We start from the raw sequence: 21,685 nt of genomic DNA, 5'->3' as shown, positions 1-21,685 counted from the left end.
CCTTCTATTCAAGTGACTGAGTCTACTCTCACTTGCTCACAATGTGCATTTTTCTGTACCTTTTGTAGCCACTCTTGGCCTAGCAACTACGTTCACAATTTTGAGGCCCCTGTTGTATTTTCTACTATGACCTCTCTGTTCCTAGTAATTTATGAAGGGAAGGGTTGCAGTTGGATGAGTAATCTACTCACTCTTACAGGATTTATTAGCCTTCCCAAAAAAACCAAAAATAAAATTCACACAATAGCATCCCTGGAAAAATACAACTTATCAGGACATCCTGGTGTTGTAGTAGTAGAGGGGAACAGTGTATTGGGTATAAAAAATAAAACAAAGTTACAAAACCATTATTCATTGATCCGCCCCATTTAGCTGATTGGTCCGTGCTTTATTTACCGCACCTGCTAAAGATGGGGGCATCAAAGACCTGCAATCAGGAATTAGAGTAGTAAAGGAAGCTATTATAAAAGCCTTTATTAGCTACAACATCATTAACAACCTTGAAATCAATTGTGATTTCTAAAGTATAGATATGAAGGGTAATAGCAAGCGGAATCATGTTTTACTACTAGTGACGGTCCCAAATTTTTTTTTTCAGGGCTGTTATTATAAAACTTAAGTTATACAAAATTTAATAAAAATAGAACATATATTAACCAAAAAAAAAAACACACACACACACACAAATACATAAAGTCTTACGATTTCCTTCTATGAGTTTTTTTATTTTGAAATTATTAACAATTTCATTATCAATACTGCAAACTACATCTCTTTTGAAATTTTAGTTCAATAAAATTTTTCTAGAGATTTTCCTTTTTTTTTGTAAGGGCCTAATATATTATTAAGATTGCCAAAATTTAAGGATGAAGTTTGGCTACAAATCTACAACTCTCACTAAACAAATTAATATGACTACATATTTTGAAAATCTAATCATTGAATTGCATGTTCTTTATGTTTTTAAAACATATGTCAAATTTCATACCAATCGAATGTGATTTACTATTCAATCCATAAACTTATTTTTTATATATAATTTTAAACTACAAAAACTTGAAATTTAATCATTTGATTGATAACATAGCTATTGATCTTTAATCTCATTGAAATTTTGTAAGTATAGAGGATATAAGAAAAAAAATGTAATCCAATGATGGATTTGTCAAAATTCACATTCAATAAAAAAAAAATATTAAGTAAAGTTGAAGCCTTGGTCTACAACCAAGTTTGTTGCCAAATTTTTTCTAAAATTTAATTATGCTGGGCCTAAAAAAATTTAAGGTAGTCACAAATTTTTTAAAAGATAAAAAAAATCATAAAATTTAAAAAATTTATATATAATGATTTTTTTTCTAGGTCAGGATGGTCTTGTGATCATCCAGCATCAATATGGAGCCGGCCTTGTCTACTATGCCTAAAGGTTCGATTGGACACATGACTCAACACCAATATTTTTATAGAAACCACAAATCCATTGCCCTCCTTTTTTTATAGATGTCATAGTATTTCAAATCTATGGCACTCTCGCTCATGATAATTGCTTTTTATCATTAAACTTAGACACCAATTGGTTTTTTGTGTAGGCCAAAGATCCAATTCCATACCTTTTATTCAATTATAAGAAACTTTATTAGTCAACTAATTGAAACTCAAAAATCCATTGCCTTTTCATTAAGAATTAAACCATTATATTTTTTTATAGCCTTTATTATGCTTTTATATTCGGTATTTATAATTTTTATATGTATATATAGGAAGTCATGATACAAATTCATTCATGTCCACTAAAATCCAATTATTTAGCTGCTATTGATGGCATAATCCATTTTGCGATAATATAATTAAATAGCCACAGCAAGATCCAAAAGAAAATAGATTACCCACCTGCTTGGCATCACAGCTCTAAACCATTCCTAATTCTTGTCTACCAAATATATTTCTTGATTCATCAACTGCTGCATTGAAATTGCATAAAAGGGCTTCGACAATGGTAACCTTCGAACAAGAAATTCTTGTGAAACATGTTTCATTGTAGGGCGAGATTTAGGATTGGAACGTAGGCATGCCAATGCTAGCATTACAACTACAACCACGCTCTTAGCAATATTTTGGTTTATATGAGGTGAAAGGCGCGGGTCTAAGACATCTTTCAACATCATATCTCGAGCATATGATGATGCTATTGATGAAATAAGCTCTCCTGAATGTCTTCCCATAATTATTTCTAGCACCACTACCATGGTGTAGGCCAATTCTAAAACATAACACAAAAAAGTGTGAGCTTAACTAAACTACTTGAAAGTTGTAAGTAACCTCTTAGGATTATCCTACTATAGTATGACAATTAGACATCCACTAAGGAGCATCTCACCAATTTGATATTTCTAATAAATATTTGACCATATAATCATTGATTTATCTATTGTTTTTTTTAATAGAGTTTGAGTTTGTGCCGATAGAAACGAAATACTCACCTGGCGCTATATATCCATAGGTGCCAGCGAGTATGGTTAAATTGGAGGAATTAGGACTTAGGATTCTAGTTATGCCAAAATTCGCAACAAAAGCCTGCAATTCCAAATTCAATAAAATGTTGTTGGTAGTCATATCACGATGGACAATTGTTGGGATGCAATTATGATGCAAATAAGATAAAGCATGTGCTACTTCTTTAATGATGTTCACCCGCTTCTTCCAATTTAATTCCCTAGCTTCAACATCATTGCTCAGGACAATAAATAAGCTTCCTTTTTCCATGTATTAACAAACCAAAAACATGCATCATTTGTGTAGACAAAACCTGTAAAGCTTCACAATATTACGGTGACGAATTTGAGACAAGACTTTGGCTTCATTCTTAAAACTCTTGTCAAAAGCTAGATCCTTAGCTTCTAAACAATAAAGTCTTTTTAGGGCAACCACTTTTCCGCTAGGTAAATTTGCTTTGTAAACACTACCATAACCCCCAATTCCAATGCAATATTTTATGTTAAAATCCTAAATTGCATCGATGATGTCTTCATACGCAACATTTCCATCATAATTCCATATTGAGAATAAATCTCCATTCCTTGGTGATTTAGACTTGTGTTGAGTGTTCCTAGTTACCTTAAAGCATCAGCAATAGAGGAACACAACTACAAGAAACAAGAGTAATAAGAGGCTAAGTGTAATGGAAACGAGAAGAATGATTGTGACTTTCTTATACCAATAAATATAATGCACTCCGCACGATGTGATGAGGCTCTTCTTTTTATTTTAAGTTTAATATAGTTTTTCAATTTGAATTTATCTAATGACAGTGAGATTACACAGGAAATTATTTTTATAAAACTAAAATTTAGGATTTGAAATGGAGTAAACTACTAGATTTAGTGCGTGCTAGTTTTTAGGAAAAAATATATCAAACGTACGTGAGAGGTAATTATTGAGTACTCCCAAAATATCATAAATACGTACTCCCCCCTCTAACATAACTATAGGTCCTACTAATTAAATTTATAGTGGCATCCACAATTCATGTGAGAGGAGAGGGTATGCATTTATGGTACTCCCAGAATATTCAATAATTTTTCGTACATAAGATATGTTTAAATAGAAAGTGTGCTAATTTTTAGGAAAAAAGTTTCTCTAGTAGGTTTTTTTTTTTTTTTGTTGAATTATAATTTTAACCCTATTTTTTATTTTTTAAGAATAAAAATTATTTAATTAGATTAAAGATATTTATTATTTCAAAAACAATAATAACGATGCATATTATTTCAAAAACAATAATAACGATGCATATATTTGGATTTTGAAGCTGCTTTCATTAATGATAGGCTTTATAGAATTGGCATCGGAGAAAAGTGGTAAAGCTGTGTTTCCTTCTATTCAAGTGACTGAGTCTACTCTCACTTGCTCACAATGTGCATTTTTCTGTACCTTTTGTAGCCACTCTTGGCCTAGCAACTACGTTCACAATTTTGAGGCCCCTGTTGTATTTTCTACTATGACCTCTCTGTTCCTAGTAATTTATGAAGGGAAGGGTTGCAGTTGGATGAGTAATCTACTCACTCTTACAGGATTTATTAGCCTTCCCAAAAAAACCAAAAATAAAATTCACACAATAGCATCCCTGGAAAAATACAACTTATCAGGACATCCTGGTGTTGTAGTAGTAGAGGGAACAGTGTATTGGGTATAAAAAATAAAACAAAGTTACAAAACCATTATTCATTGATCCGCCCCATTTAGCTGATTGGTCCGTGCTTTATTTACCGCACCTGCTAAAGATGGGGGCATCAAAGACCTGCAATCAGGAATTAGAGTAGTAAAGGAAGCTATTATAAAAGCCTTTATTAGCTACAACATCATTAACAACCTTGAAATCAATTGTGATTTCTAAAGTATAGATATGAAGGGTAATAGCAAGCGGAATCATGTTTTACTACTAGTGACGGTCCCAAATTTTTTTTTTCAGGGCTGTTATTATAAAACTTAAGTTATACAAAATTTAATAAAAATAGAACATATATTAACCAAAAAAAAACACACACACACACACAAATACATAAAGTCTTACGATTTCCTTCTATGAGTTTTTTTATTTTGAAATTATTAACAATTTCATTATCAATACTGCAAACTACATCTCTTTTGAAATTTTAGTTCAATAAAATTTTTCTAGAGATTTTCCTTTTTTTTGTAAGGGCCTAATATATTATTAAGATTGCCAAAATTTAAGGATGAAGTTTGGCTACAAATCTACAACTCTCACTAAACAAATTAATATGACTACATATTTTGAAAATCTAATCATTGAATTGCATGTTCTTTATGTTTTTAAAACATATGTCAAATTTCATACCAATCGAATGTGATTTACTATTCAATCCATAAACTTATTTTTTATATATAATTTTAAACTACAAAAACTTGAAATTTAATCATTTGATTGATAACATAGCTATTGATCTTTAATCTCATTGAAATTTTGTAAGTATAGAGGATATAAGAAAAAAAATGTAATCCAATGATGGATTTGTCAAAATTCACATTCAATAAAAAAAAAATATTAAGTAAAGTTGAAGCCTTGGTCTACAACCAAGTTAAATGGCCTAGTGTAACTTTACAAGAATTTAACATTTTTTAGACCGTAGATTTCTAAGAGATCCAATGGCTAAAAATTGTTAACTGCCTGTCATCATTAAAAATTTATTGCAACCTCCTAAAACATTTAGAGAGAGAGAGAGAGAGAGAGAGAGAGAGAGAATATTATGCCAAATCCCACTATGAATTTAATTAGTCAAATTCACCATGAATGAAAGAAGAGGAAGTATCACATCATTGTAATCCAAAGTATATATACATACACACATATAGCGGTAATCTCAAAACAATACATTAACATTGGGAATGGGCGGACATTTCACTAATTTAATAAGTATAAATTTTTGACCCAAAAACATTATTTCAACTAAACATTGAAAACTAACACAACTAGAGAGACATACTAACAGTCTCTCACTCACAAAGTTTTTCTTTTAATCGAAAAAATGAGGATCAAAAGTGTGGTCACTATCTTCACACCACTTAAACCCCCCTTTATTGCATTATGAATTATGATCACTAAAACACTGATGTGGCTTGCTACTACTCAAACCAACAACTCGTGGATGTACTCACAAGTAAGACTTTGCTAATATTAGTGGGGGTTAAGCACAAGAGATCCGGTGCAATAACACACCCATGTGAGATTTAAAAATTAATAGGGTAAAATAAATAAATAAAACAAACAATACAAATAACTCTTACATAGTGGTGTGATAATAGCACCAGATCCAAATCCAAGAGATCCATACCGCAGATCTCAGCCTTATCAGGCACCTCCGTTTTTTTCCTCAACCAATTGTTATGCAATTTGATTTAGAAAATGACTTTTTCCAGAGTTTTCTTGATTTATTTGTTAATTTGCTGTGGTTTTGGAATTAGTATTTGAATTGTAGGCAAGGGTACGAGAGAATCCTTTTTTAAAAATTGCGACAAAGAGAAAATTGTTAGGTAGTCATGTTAGAGATACCTCTATGAATTTAGTCAGTTTTAGCTTAATTCTTCAAAATAACGATGTATGTTAGAAATACCTCACGTTATTGAATTTTTTTTTTTTTTTGTTTCACTTTTTTTTCCCCCAAGATGCAACTTACACTTATGTTTCAATCTAATAAATTTATCTTACTTATTGTTTTTTGCTTCTAAATTTGCATGCAAGATAATATGCCAAAGAAAGTTTACTATAAATTAAAAAACAAAAAAACAATATAATGGATACTCATTTAAGTTCTTGGTTCTCTTATGTAAGTTTTTTTTTTTTTTTTAATTATATTCTCAAATTTTGAACTCTTTTGTGTATGTTTTGATTTTGGGTTTGGTTATTATATTTAATTTGTGAGTGTGTTCATTTTTTTTTTTTTTTAATTAGACTATCACTAGGAAAAATTTTGTATTGAAGAATTATTTTGTTTATTATTGTTTGTGCTAACTAGAGCATAGGTTAAACATAACCCAAATGGGAATGGTCAAACTCATTCCATATCTCATATTAAGAAATTAACACAAAGTACAAAGAGAATTTTCAAATAAAGTCCAAACTCTAAACAATTAGAACTTAAAGCAATTTTTTTCAATTAAAATTATTTACTTATTTTTAATTTATTATTACTATTTATTTAATAATTTTGTTTTAATTATTTTTAAATAAATTTACTTACATATGAATCTTCATCAAACCATGCATCACACGAGAATAATACTAGTGTGAGAAAAAGTAAGAAAATTTAAGGTTTAAAAAACTACACATAAAAGCTAAAAACCAAAAACTGAACTTATAAACTTTAGTCAAACAGACACGTACAGATAGTGAAATGGAGGCAATACAAACAATTACCTCCACCTTTTACAACCCAAAAAAGAAAGCTTAATTAGCAGACTAAATTAAGGACATGGGAAAAAAATGCCAATACACAAGACAAAAATAACATGAAAGTAATTGTCTTTTAGCCTTCTTCAGCGTCAGTAATGCTGGCCTTCAGTCCAGAGAGATGTCAGAAGCTTCAGTTGTAGACCAAGCTCGAGCGAGTTGTCCTTTGTGGTTCTTAGCTATGGATGCCAAACATATATGATTGGAGACAAGATTCATGCAAAAAATTCATATAAACATCATTTCCCTAGCTAGTGTCATTGAAGAAATGTAACTTATGGGTTCTAAAAATAGGCATTCTTCTTATCAAACTGACTTTGTGAAAATCGGTATTTTTGTTTTTTCTTTTTTAGCTGAAAGACAGAAAGAGAAAATCCTTCATATGAATGTGCGTGTATGTACATATATTTCATCTTTTAGGCATGACTTAGAATGAATTCATTGTTTTTTTTGTGATTTATACTTTGGCCTGATTTAGTTGTGTGATAGCTCTGTTTAGTTTGATTGATTAGAAAACAATTTTCGTCATTGCTTGTGTAGTGACTATTGAGCATCAATATTTTCTTTTGAAACATACTAAATGCCCTTAACTCCTAATTTGGGAAATGAAATGAAAAAATCTTGTATGGGTTGGTCTCATGAGACTGACTCAAAAGATAATATCTCAAAAGAAATTGATGTAAAGAGTTGACGTTCTGTACAAAATGCTAATTTCAAAAATAAATTCTAAAACATGATTTTAGAGCACCCTACAAGCTTGTGGTTTTTTTTAATTTTTTTCTTGTCAAACAAGTTTGAGTTTGTTCACAAGTTTTTTTTTTTTTTAATATAGTGTTAAGAGTAATGCCTTAAAATCCAATTTGTATGACATTTTTTTAATTAATAAAAGTGTTCTTCTTTCTAAATTCAAACATTATTTATGTATGAGCTTTTTGGAAATTAGATACAGCTCATCAGGTGCTTCGGAGAGAGTATCAAGAGGCCCAAGTTATATAGACTTATAGTCATCTAGAGATACCCATAGGCCTATAAATAAGACCCACTAATCTAGCCTGCATTTTGTAGCTTATACTGGTTCTGGCCCAGCCATTTGGAATTGGTTTAACTTTGATAATTCAAAATTTGCTATGCACGAATAGATAATATATTGCAATTGTTATTCACGTTAAATAGCTATTCTTTGGTTGCATTTCATTATAAAGAATAACTATTTTCCTATGAAAGGTAATATTACCAAGAATCAAGATGATTTACTATGAATCCTTAATTTAGTTTAAGTATATTCAAATTAAAAACTATTGATCCATTTTTTATAAATATAAGATTTCCTCACTTTTGTCCAACCGTTTGACATTTTCCACAATAGAATCATCTAGTGGCAGAGCCAAAAAAAATTTTCAAAGGAGGCCAAGTTAGATATAAAAAAATTATTTAGGAGCTATCCAAAACCCAAACAATTGCACAATGTATAAAACTTGTGTTTTGGACTAATTCAGAAGGATTGAGAGGTTGAAGGCCTAAATTCTAAAATCTGAAGGGGCCAATAACTACATTTTTCTATAATTTGTACTATTTTTATAATTTGAAAACTATATATAATGGATAATTGAAAAAGCTAGGGGGGCCTGGCCCCCCTTGCTTCGCCTATGGACTCATCCAACATGCTCCCTAGTCGACCTTCTGCCAACAATGTGCCAAAATCATTCAACCCTATGGACAACCACATAATAACAAAGGTGTCAAATATGGAAACTCCCGCATGAGATATTAGCCCACTAACTCATGTTATCCAATCAACTGCATGAATCTCAAGAATTTCTCTACCATTATTTCCACACCTTCCATCACGCATTAGTTATGAAAAGCAAGTTTATGTAGAGTTCCTAACATAAGCATATTGGAGAAGATTAGGCTGGCACCACATCGATGCCCTCTGATAGTCTGTTTCATTCTTATAGATCCTCCAACGCTCCTATTCAAACTATTCAAAGAATTGGTTCATTGATTTTTCACACATCATCCATATTCTTTAAAACAAAATATATTATGCTAAAAAAAAAATTGACAATTTAGAAATCAAAGACACCTATGGATTCTACTGCGAAAACTTCAATTTCCAATAAATGCCACAAGAATCTCCAAGTTTTTTTTTTTTTTTTTTTGTTAAACAATTTTGTGGGGGTGAAAGCCCAACATTGTGTATTGGGCCTGGGACCCCTTTCTTAGGTTAAGGTATGTTTGAAGAGAAGAAAATGATTGAGAAGGATTCTAAATGAGAGAAATATACCTAGAAATGATCGAGGAGGACAGTCCGAAGAGATCATCATCAAGCCGAAGAAAGTATTCTCTTCAGATATTAAGAGTCTCGATCAAGCAAGTACCTGGGAGGTTCAAGTGATTTTCTTTGCAATTCCAATGATAAGGATAAGCTCTGGGCACGTCTGAAGATGATAAGAACGGAAAAATATCTAAAGGAAAAAACTACTACCACTGCATTTAATGCACTGCAGCAACTTTTCTGACCGCATTTATGTGGAGAAGACCCCTGAACAGTACAACTTCAACTACCAACACTCCTAGAGAACTAAAGAAGATACCTGATGTGACATGTACTCAAGCGATTGCTTGGATGAAGAACAAGTGTACGATGAAGATGATTTAGAAGAAGGCTATATAAACGGAAAAGGTCTCTAAAGAAAGAGGAGGATGGGAAAAAAGAGAGGAAGAGAGAAAGAAATGTTTTACTGTAACTCTAAGAACTGTATTAACTGTTCAATCAATAATATTCCTCTTCAGACATCATTTTTGTTTAGCTTTTAAGTGTGTTTTTACATTGGTTCATTCCCAAATACTATAGTTAACAGTTGCTAAATTCACAATTAACCCAGCTCTTTCACCAACTCTCTACAAATTCATTGTTTTGGGCTTGGGCTACAAATCCTAACCCCACAAATTTGATTATTTATATTGAAATGGAAATTAACTTTTGTACAAGTTTAATACTTGATTATTTTAGTTCTCTATAATAGCGTTAGTTACAGTTTAAATAGAGATTTTCCTCCTTTTACAACTACATAGTATCTCAAATATATTGAGATGTTTGATCAATATAGGTAAAAAGTATCTAATATGTTATTCAAAATCTTTGCACATATTAATTAAGTTTGATAAAGTTTTTTTGTTTTGTAAATGAATTGCTCTATAAAATACATTATTTACTTTTTGAATTATTTTCACAATTTTTTATACTTCTATATATAACGTAAAATATACTTTATTTAAATTTGACCCCCAAAGAAAAATTCCTAGTTCCATCATTGACTACGAAGGATCACTACAGTTATTCAAAAACTCAACATGTTTAAAGCATCACCTTCGAAAATTATTCTTTGAACACCTCTTTACATTGCACACTATAAGAGCTCAAAAGAGCTGCAATAACACAAAAGGAGAATCGCCATATTCCTCATCGTCACATACGCAAAGCATAATTAATATTGCCTAAGGCCTTGAATGGTTTTTACTCAGCAGAGCCGATGTCTGCTGGCCCAACATTATTCCAATTTTCACAATCTAGTTTACGTATTCCTTTACAGATTCTAAGATATGCCAGTCCAAATACGATCTCATGATTGGGCCAGCCCAACTACAGAGCCAGCTCTACGGCCATAAATTAATTTTTGTCTGTTTTAAGAATTGGGTAGGTTCAATTGCTGGTCAAATTCGGAATTAGATTTTTTTTTTTTTTTTTTAGAGAAACAATGATAATGTTGTTCTTCTAATTCTTTTGTGCACAATTAATTCACATATCTCCTCTTACCATCCTTGGAAGTGAACGATTCTAATCATTTTGGGAATATGGGATGGTAGGATCATAGAATCCTACAAACTGGATTGCAATTTTGATAACCTTAAATACCCTCAATATCTCACACAAACAAGATATTTATAGGAAGGAATCTATCTGAACATAATGATATTTTACATAAGAATTCGAGGGTGAACATGATGAGTTATAATCTATTATTTTGTACAGGAGAAAAAGAGAAGACTAAAATTTCCCCAATTGCAAGGCACATAAAAGATCAGTTGGACATCATTGCAACCATATTTTTTACAGTTCAGGCTGACATTGAAACTGTAAAAGTCCTTAATACCCATCCCAAACAGGAAAAAATAAGACAGATCACTAGTGCAAGAAACTGTGTCAAAGAAAAACCATTCAAATAATGCGGTGGATTGAATTTTGTTGTGAAAAATCATTTTATGCAAGATTAGCGCAGATAGAAGAGATAAATCAATGCAAAAAATTTATGTAATTCAACAATGTGCTTAAGTCCACAAGAATGAACGGTTAATAATCTATTGTATGAGAAAATAGGGTTACAATAATAATTATGTATAACATAATTTTAGCCAATGAAAATTTCCAAAATATCTCTGTATCGTATTGTGGGAGCGTTGCCCGCTGCACCACCACCCAACCTATTACTCAAGCTAGCAAGACAAACTCTAATTAAATGCTCGCTGCTAGCTTCACTCCGCTTTGTTTAGCCCATAAAACCCTTTGTCCAATGACCCAATAACAAATATGGGCCAACTCCTAAGTTGTTTATTAAACTTTTTTCTATCACTTGTCCAAAAAAAAAGAAAAGACATTAGGCATATTTTATCTATTTGGTTAAATTTCCCGTCTACTCCAACCCCAAATTCTGCAATATAAATTGATCAATAGTCCAAGGTTCTCTGAGAAAATATAAAATTTTCCTGTTTCCATTTTTTGGCACCAAAGTTATATGCCTTCAGCTCCTCTATCTGCCAATCTAACTACACATGCACTCCATCGAGAGATGCAAATGAAACCTTTATTTACAATTGGATATGCCAAATGTTCGCCTATTCTGGATGCTATAGTTCTATTCTTGTCAATGAGATTTACTCGTTAGTTGGTAGGGTTACTCGTTATGGCACTACACGCTATTGAAGATTAATCTGATTCTAATCTATATAGACCAATCCTCTCTCTCGGCAAGGATCATTACTGAAGAATACTATTTCAACTAAGTACATTATATTATTAAAAATAGCAAAATTTCCTACTCAGCCACTTTGGTCCTATTCGGTTCACTTCAGTCATATTCGGTCCTTTTCAGTCAACTTCGGTTCTATTCGATCCATTTTGGTCTTATTCGATTGTATTCATACGTCGGTCCACTTTGGTCTTATTCGGTCCTATTCAATCAACTTCAGTCCTATTCCGTCTACTTAGGTCCATTCTATCTACTTTGGTCTTATTCGGTCCTGTTCCTTCCACTTTGGTCTTATTTGGTTCTTTTCAAACTTCAGTCCTATTCGGTCCACTTTAGTCTTATTCGGTCCTATTCAATTAACTTCATTCCTATTCGGTCTACTTCGGTCCATTCTGTCCACTTTGGTCTTATTTGGTCCTGTTCCGTCGACTTTAGTCTTATTTGGTTCTGTTCAAACTTCAGTCCTATTCGGTCCACTTTGGTCTTATTCGGTCCTATTCAATCAACTTCAGTCCTATTCAGTCTACTTCGGTCCATTCTGTTCACTTTGGTCTTATTCGGTCCTGTTCCGTCCACTTTGGTCTTATTTGGTTCTGTTCAAACTTCAGTCCTATTCAGTCCACTTTGGTCTTATTCGGTCCTATTCAATTAACTTCATTCTGTTCGGTCTACTTAGGTCCTATTTGGTCCATTCTATCTACTTGGTCTCATTCGGTCTTATTCAATCCACTTTGATTCTATTCCGTCTTATCGGTCCAATTTGGTCCTATACAGTTCACTTTGGTCTAATTTAGTCCACTTTGGTTTTATTCAGTCCACCTTATTTTTTTTATTTTATTTTTTTTGATGGAAAAAGATGAATCCACTTTGATCCTATTCAGTACATGCTTCAAGGTATCATTTGTATTAATTTTGATTTAACCTTTTATAACTGAATTATTTCTCAACATTCTAAATGACGGCTCGATGCATATTATTTTAAAGAGATAGAGATTACAATTTATGTGAACCTCAATATTGAATTATGTGAGATCATTAATAAATCTAGATGAGCATACAAAAGGGATTTCGAGTTTTCAACTAGAGTATAGTAATGTTCCAATAAAAAGTCCCTTTCACAATTGAGATGGTTTGATTTTTTTTTTTTTAAATAAAAAAACTATAATGTTTGATCCATAATGAATATTTTTTAGTATTAGAATAAGATGCCAATAGATTTGGATTTCTTTTGTAGTAGGCGGAGCTAGATTGGATTCACAGTTTCTTTTTCGATAACAAGAAATGTTATTAATTCAATTTAATTTGCTGAATGTCACAGCCATATATGATATTTTGGCCGATTACTACATGGCTTAAATGGAAGGAACTGTAAGGGTGTCAATGTTCGACCCAACCTGCAAACACGACACAAACCCGACACGGGTTTTTGCGGATTAAGGTTGGGCCTTAGCAGGTTTGAGTCATAAACAAGTTGATCCGAAACCAACACAATAAGAAACGAGTTATAAGAGGGTCAACCCGCATGACCTGCAATAGACACGTTTGACACACGAATTTATTTGTATCAACCTAAAATAACACATTTAATACAACCCGTTTAACTTATATAACAAAAAAATATTCATTTTATTTTAGATTTGTCAAATATCTTTTATATCCAACCTATATTTTAAAAGTAAAATAAAAAGTGAGTAATTACAAAAAACTTATAAGTATAATTGGAAATTGAAACTTTACAAATTTTATTTACCCTAATATAATTGGAACTTGAACTATATTATTTTGAACGTGGATTGAAGACTTGAAGTGTATGCACTACTTTTGAAATGTAAAAAATATTTATTTTTAGATCAATGTTACGTTTAATATTAAGCAGATTGAAAATGGATTGTGTTACATTCTTATCAATCCTAACACGACATGTTTATTAAGCGTGTCAATTGAGTTGGGTCAGGTCAACCCGCCTCATTAACATGTCGGATCAGGGTCGAAGGATCATAGAACGATTATTAAATGGGTTGAATTAGAGTTGAACCATTTAATTGAATACCCCTTCCTCGACAAGGCACGAACTCGACACAACACAAATCTGATGCGCTAACCCAAATTTACACTCCTAGATGGAAGTACCATTTGGGTGGTGAGTGCATGGTTTTAAATGGCAGAAGTACTTTCAATTTCAGGGCCTCCAATAGTAATATGGATATCCAGCGAGATTGAGAAAACGAATGCTTTGAAATTTGAATATTGAATTAATGCAAATCTACTTATCTGAAAGACAAAACATAGAACCGGTTTTTAAAACTGAAATTTCTACCATCTTTTTAATGGACAGCAGCAAATTCTTTTGCAATAAAGATTTACAGTACAAACAAATTAAGTTTACGAATCAAGCATTTAATTCAGAAACAATAAACATTTAATAAGCCCGTAATTTTTCTGTGTACGTTTTTTTTAAAATTTTTTGGTTCTTTCTTCAAGGAGGGAAAATTAATTTGATTCAGCACCACATGTTTTAGAATCGGAAACTATTTTCTTGAAGTATTACTTTCCATAGCAAACCATTGGATTGGACATTGGTCCCCATTTGTCTCTCAAGTGCTTGACAGTAAAACAAGAAAATTGTCCCTAGTTTCACATTTGTTCGCACCTTTGGAAGCACATGTATATCACCATGTGTTGTACAGTACTATATACACATCATGGTTTTCATCAAGTGCGCATGCATGAATTCTCAAATGAAAGGGACTGATGCCTCTTCTTAAACTTCTGAAACATGGTTTTCACACACCACAACAAGAAACCAAAGAGATATATACATATTGGTTTTAGAAATTAGAACCGCACTTGTGTACAATCTGCTGCAATCCCAGGGAAACAGACATTTATAGCTTAATAATAATACACCACTGTGGACTGGTTGTGCGTGTCCCCTTTTTACTCAAAATTACCTCATCATGATAATACATATTTTATTGCATAAACCTTACAAACAGATATATTATCAATCACAAAAAAATTAATACAATTATAAATTAATGTATTATCAATCTCTAAAAAAATTAAGTCGAACATTTGTTTATCATATTAAAATGACATTAATTATGTTGATTACCACCTTTGTAAGTCGTTTATAATAAAAATTTGTTTATCATTTTAAAGTGACGTTACACATAAATTCCTGCATCTATGTTTGGAAAATATAAAAAGATTCAATTCGAATTCATTGTACTTATTGTTATTGTTCTTACATTTAATTACTACTATGAATATATATGGTCCTAATAAAAAAAATTGAATATATATTGTCCACTATTTATTAAGAAAAAATGTTTCATACATATATAATTGTCATTATTCTGCTAGGGCCGGGCTATCAATTCCACGTATATGCATTATATTGATCCCACAAAAGAATGTAAGCATAAACTATTTGAAGGCCTTGGATGACATGATTAAAAAGTAAAACAAAAATTAACATTATGGGGAGAGTTGAAAAGAAGCACCTGCAGCTGCAGGAGCTAGTATATACTATATATGCAGACAACGTATGAGCAGAAACAGTTACTGTAACTTGGCTCCATAGCTAAAAGAAAACTAGGTGCTTTCCATGTCATATCCCCTTTTATTTCTTTTGTCAGAGACTCAGAGTTATGTGTTTAGTGTTTATATACACATTGCAATCATCGATCTTCTATCATTTTTTTTAATCTATTGATTTATTCTTCTTCCTCTTTCTTTCCCTATTTTTATTGGGAAAAGGAAATTTAGCAACATTACTTAAACATCCGTACAAGTCTGGGCCGGGGTGAGTCACACCCCATACACATCAACCTCAAGTTGGCTCTGCACAAAAGTAGGGACAGAGAAAACAACAAAGGTTTTAGCTAGACGACAGCATTCTTTTGCGAGGAGATAATAATCATAATGATTTTCCTCTCTATGTAAGTGATGCAAATGATAAACAGTCCAATTCTTGGCAATATGTTTACCAAAAAAAAATAATAATTCCTTACACCCTATTCTCACTCAATGAAATCAGATGCAATTTGGCACATGTGTACATTATTGGAGATTAATTGTATGAATTTCAAATCTTGATCTCTAATAAAATCAAATAAAGTAGCACATGGCATGTCATTCTGCATCACCCCTCCGAGAAGGTATCTTATACATTAAATATATATGTACAATCTCTCATAGTACACAGATTTCACATGACTGTGAAGTCTGTATGAGAGAATTTTGCATTGTGAGCGTAAAACATCAAACAAAATTATGTTAAAATCTTGTTTCCATTTTTTTTCTTCTCTTCATTCACTCAACAACCTTAACCATACCTATATTGGTTTTATGATTAAACACAAGGTGTTCATTCACTCAACAACTTTAACCATACCTATATTGGTTTTATGACTAAACACAAAGTGGTAAGCTTCTACGAATGAAAAGCACTTAAGAGACAATGTATCAAAGAAAAGAAAGCCTTACAGAGACACGTTTTTCATTCTTTTTTTGGATATGGTAAAACTGAAATTACAACAAACACGGTCATTGTTTTATCATCAAGCATATATACTACTTTTTATTTAATAATATAAAAATGGAGTTTGTAGGTGTGGTCACTATTACCGCATCACTTAAACTCTTGTATCGAGTAATGGCGTGAGACTACTTAAATACTAATGGAACCTACCACTATTCGAACCGACAACTCTTAAACTTGAAAGTGTAATGGGCAACAAGGACTTCCTACTACTAGCTCAGCCACCTCCACCACCAATCCTAAGACTATGAAATAAATTATTTCTTGAAATAATAGATAGCCTCCTGTAATTCTTAAGTTGGAGAGGACATATATTTCCACGATTCACTTTTTAAAGAAATAGGAGCAACATAATTAATGACGATCTTCCATAATGGCTGTCCCGCTAAATATCAAACACAGAGCCCTATTGCATGCCTAGCTGCTAGCTACCTACCTACCTCAGCCAGACAGCCACCTTCGGTAATACTCCATTAATCCGTTTGGTTTTATCTAATTAATGATGTTTACAACCAACACAATAAGTCAATAACAAAGTTTTCATGTCCCAGCCAAAATAATAAGTGTTCATGAAGGTTATCGATTACTATTATTAACGTGCAAGGTCACGTGACCTGTCGTCCATCTTGCTTAAAAATCTTCCATTCCAAGACGAAGAAACAAAAAAATCAAATTGATTTCAAAAATTTAATCATAATGCATTATTCTCTTTTTCTCCTATTTATTGATGCTAAGGTTAATCTCACGTATGAGTAACACTGTCAAGAAAGTATTTATGGACCTTAATTGCCATTAGTTTTGTGAGTCTAGTGTAGCTTATTTAGTTATCTACAACTTTTGAAAATTTAACACTTTTCTTTTTACTCAACTCATTGTTCAAGCTGTTTCTCAAAAAAAAAAAAATATATATATATATATATATGTATATTGTTTAAGCTGGCGAGTACTTTTCTTAATAGTTGGACCTGGAGTTTAGAAAAAAAAAAAAAAGTTATTGTTTAAGCAAAATAAGCTTTTTTATTTTATTTATTTTTAAAAAAATACCTAACCCTTATAACACACCAGGATAGTTTTTTGACATTCAAAGTCATACATGCATCAAGCCATCATATAGAATGTTGAGAAATAATTTCAGTTGTAAAAGGTTAAATCAAAATTAATACAAATGATGGCTTGATGCATGTACCGAATAGGATTAAAGTGGACTAAATAACACCAAAGTGGCCGGATTCATCTTTTCCCCATCCCAAAAAAAAAAAAACCACCCCTAAGGTGGACCAAATAGGACAAAATTGGACTGATTAAGACTGAATATGATCAAAGTGGACCAATAGGACAAAAGTAGATTGAATAGGATTTAATGGACCTAATAGGACCAAAGTTGATTGAATACGACCGAATAAGACCAAAGTGGACCGAATAGGACTAAAGTGGACCAAATAGAACCAACGTAGACCGAATAGATCACAGTGGACTCAATAGGACCGAAATGGATTGAAAAGAACCAAATAAGACCAAAGTGGACAAAATGGACCGAATATAACTGAAGTGGATAAATTTCAAACAGGTGATGGGAGAAGCTGCATAAACAAAAATAAATTTTAACAAAATATAAACAAAAAACAAAGCCACAAATAAACAATTTAACAAGGCAACTAATAAAGAAAAGATGCATACCTATTGGATTGGGCAAGTAAAAAATAGCACCCAATTAAGAGGTTGACATCATATGTGTGCGTGTATATATATATATATATAATTCAATTAAATTCTTTTTTTTTTTTTGAGAAGGAATTAAATTCTAAGTTGGATAGTTAATTTTGTGCTATGTATCACATCTAAATTTTTGTGCTAAAATAAATGATGCATTAACACCTAACACAAAAGGCAAGAAAACAACAACAAATACACTCAAATCTCTTAAAGCCAAAATTAAACAAAAATCAAATTAGATTTCATATGGAGTATAATTTGATGCCAAGTGTCAAATTTAATTTATTAGTTTTGGTGTAGGTATTAACAACACTACAAAAATAAAGGAATGCAATTAAAAATATATTAAATGATGTAAATAGTGTGCAATTGTAATTTTTCTTAATTTTCCCTATACATATGCATGGGGTCACAAGTTAATTGAAATATATACTACCTACAAAAAATTAATCCATTGAAAAATAAAAAAGATTAAACCAAGGACAGTTATGCTACCCTAGATCTTCCCTGATAAAGAATCATGATTGTTTTGGCTTTTTTTTACGATGTTAGGGAGATCTAATTAATATATACATATTAATTATAGGGTACTCTATTACTAATATAATATTTTTTTAAAAATTATTAGTCATAATGCATTTATTAATAATTATAGTGTGGCATTATTGAAGGAAATAATGCCTATGATGCCACTAAATAGGATTTTTAAAAAAAAAATTATTGGTTTAATGAGCCATTTCTCCCTATTGGAATTTTCTTTTTTCGGTTGGTAATTATTAGGTTCTTTATTGTCAAAGAAATATTTTTGGTAGTTTTTTTTTTGTTATTATTAGTAATTATGCATTTAAAAAAATTAATGATGTGACATTATTGAGGAAGTGAATGCATGTGTATTGTAATGACAATTATGTTTTTGTTAGTTTTTTTAATTATTAGTTTAATCTCCTTTTGGAATTTTTTTTTTCCCTAAAGGGTACTCTACTGCAGGAGTATATTAGATTTTTTACACCAATTAATTATTTAAAAAAATAATAATAACTGATAAAAAGGAAAGATTAGGAAAGTTGATTAGACAAATTTAAATTAATTTAATCATTAATTTTAGTAGTACTTCTACCATTCTGCATATTTATAGTCATTACACATAAACTGGTCAACTAATGCATTTTCAACAAAAGGCCCTTTTGGATATACAAAGTTTCTTTAAGACTTTCTCCTATTTTTTTACGTGTGTGTTAAAAATATTTATAGTCCGTTTGGTAGAGGAGTTTAAGTAATGTTGTTTGTAATTTTTTGAAATACGTGTGAGTGAAAAAATGTATAAAAATGTGTGTAATATTGTTTAAAAATTGAAAATGAGTTGTTTAACAACTCTCCCAAACGAGGCCTTAGTATTCAAAAAAAAAAAAAGCATTTTCAACAAAATATTTGAATAGTTGTTGTTTTGGAAGGAGAATGATTATGAAAATTAATAGGAAAATTACAAATTAAGAATGAATGGTCATGGATAAGAATAAGAAGGTGAGGTGAGCACAAATACCATAACAAAGAAATGTAGTTGCTTATTCAAAATTTAAATTATATGCCAAATATTTAATAGGACAAAAATTAGTTACAAAATTAGTTGTAGTTTAAGGTTACAATTTTACTCAATATCTTTTTATTGAAGGTGAATTTTGATAAATTCACCATTGTATTATATTTTCTTCTTATATTCTCTATACTTACAAAATTTTCTAAAAAATTAAATATTAATAGCTATGTTATCAATAAATTGTTTAAATCACAAGTTTTTTATAATTTAAAATTATGCACAAAATATAAGTTTATAGATTATATAGTAAATAATATCCGATTGACACAAAATTTGACATGTGTATTATGTGCGTAAAGAACATGCAATTCAACGGTTAAATTTTCAAAATATATAGTAATATCTATTTTATTTAGTAAGGTTGTAACGTTAAATTACAAACAATTTTATAACTAAACTTTATCCTTATGAAAAATAATAAATAATTTTTTAAATATGATATTGTTTGTCCATATAACACCAAAAAATATAATGCATCCACAAGTTTAGAGATGTAATTTTTAAATTTAAGTTTTTGGGCCATAAAGACAGACCCTGAAATTCAAAGTGTTGTTTAATAAGAGTCTTTGAGACAAAAGAAAAAGACAGGCGTGTAGGAAACTGGGACCAAGAGCAGAAAAATAAAGGTTAATGATAATACACTGTTGGCGCTATTATAATTGGAGAAAATGAACCTGGCCACTACCCACCCAGCCCCATGACCCATCCTCAATTGCCCCTTTACTTTCATAACGGCACTCCCTCGCGCTCTCACTCTCTCTCTCACGCTCCTTTCCTTCCCATTCTCTATAGTAGCTGTTCTTTTCTTTAAAAAAAACATTTAATTTGCTTTTAAAAAATAGAATAAAATGCAAATTTCAAGTTTTAAGTTTGAAATTTAAGTTTATTTTTATTCAATTGAATATTTTAAGTTTTAAATTTATTTAATTCAAGCATTCTGCTCAATATTTTATAGATTTTTATGTGAGATTTTTTTTTTTCCAAAAAATCTTATTTCTTTAGTTAATTACATATTTAATGATAATTTTTTAACAAAATTAGAAAAAAGTTCTGAATTGAATAAATGATAAATTGTAAATTACATTCCTAAAGTTTTGGGTATTTGAATTTTACATTTTAAAATTTCAGAATTTGAATTTTCTCACCTAAATTTTGGGAGAGTTTAGATTTTATGCCTCCTAATTCTAAAATATCATGGTGTAGAATTTAAATATCTCCAAACTTTAGAGAGTAAAATCTAAACACTCTAAAAATTTAGATAGTAAAATCTAAATTCTGAAATGTTAAGGTATAAAAACCAAACACCCTTAAATTTCAGGTGGTAAAATCTAAATTTTGAAATTTCAGTGTGTAAAATTCAAACATTCATAAACTTTAAGAGTGTAGTTTACAATTTAGCCTTAAATAAATTTAAAAATTAGAGAATTCAAATGAAGAAAAGCAAAGTTCTAACTAAATGAATTTCAGTCAAACTTAAAGTACACAATTTACATTTTATCCCAAAAAAAGAAATGATATGTCTACAATATTTTTACAACAAATCTTAAGTAGTAGGTTGTTTCTAGTTGTTATTGTTGGGACAAAAAAAAATATTAGTATTAGGTTCAAATTTGAACTAATAACAATTAATCACCTATAATTTATTGTAAAAATATTGTAAAATATCACAAATTTATAATATTTTCAAAAATATATCAGAATATGTTGAACAAAATGAAAAAAAGCTTTTGCTCAAAAAAAGAAGAAGCTTGGGAACTACGTGAACAGGCAGCGCGCGTGGGAATAGATCTGTTGATTCTGTTCTTTTGGGAAAATCAAATTTTTATGGGTTGTAGGCTTTT

General features: G+C 30.8%; 1 protein-coding gene across 1 annotated transcript; it reads right to left on the bottom strand.

The window, feature by feature from the left end:
* Positions 1-1,916: 1,916 nt before the first annotated feature.
* Positions 1,917-9,489, bottom strand: LOC111999950 (MDIS1-interacting receptor like kinase 2). The gene is given in 5 exon segments (XM_065761313.1): positions 1,917-2,257; positions 2,478-3,111; positions 4,264-4,294; positions 9,343-9,402; positions 9,485-9,489. Coding segments are annotated over 5 exon segments (1,071 nt in total).
* Positions 9,490-21,685: the final 12,196 nt, after the last annotated feature.

This window comes from Quercus suber, unplaced genomic scaffold (assembly GCF_002906115.3).
Source record: "Quercus suber isolate HL8 unplaced genomic scaffold, Cork oak 2.0 scaffold_406, whole genome shotgun sequence".
In the NCBI taxonomy this organism is placed as follows: Eukaryota; Viridiplantae; Streptophyta; class Magnoliopsida; order Fagales; family Fagaceae; genus Quercus; species Quercus suber.
This window is presented reverse-complemented; position numbering and strand designations above follow the sequence as displayed.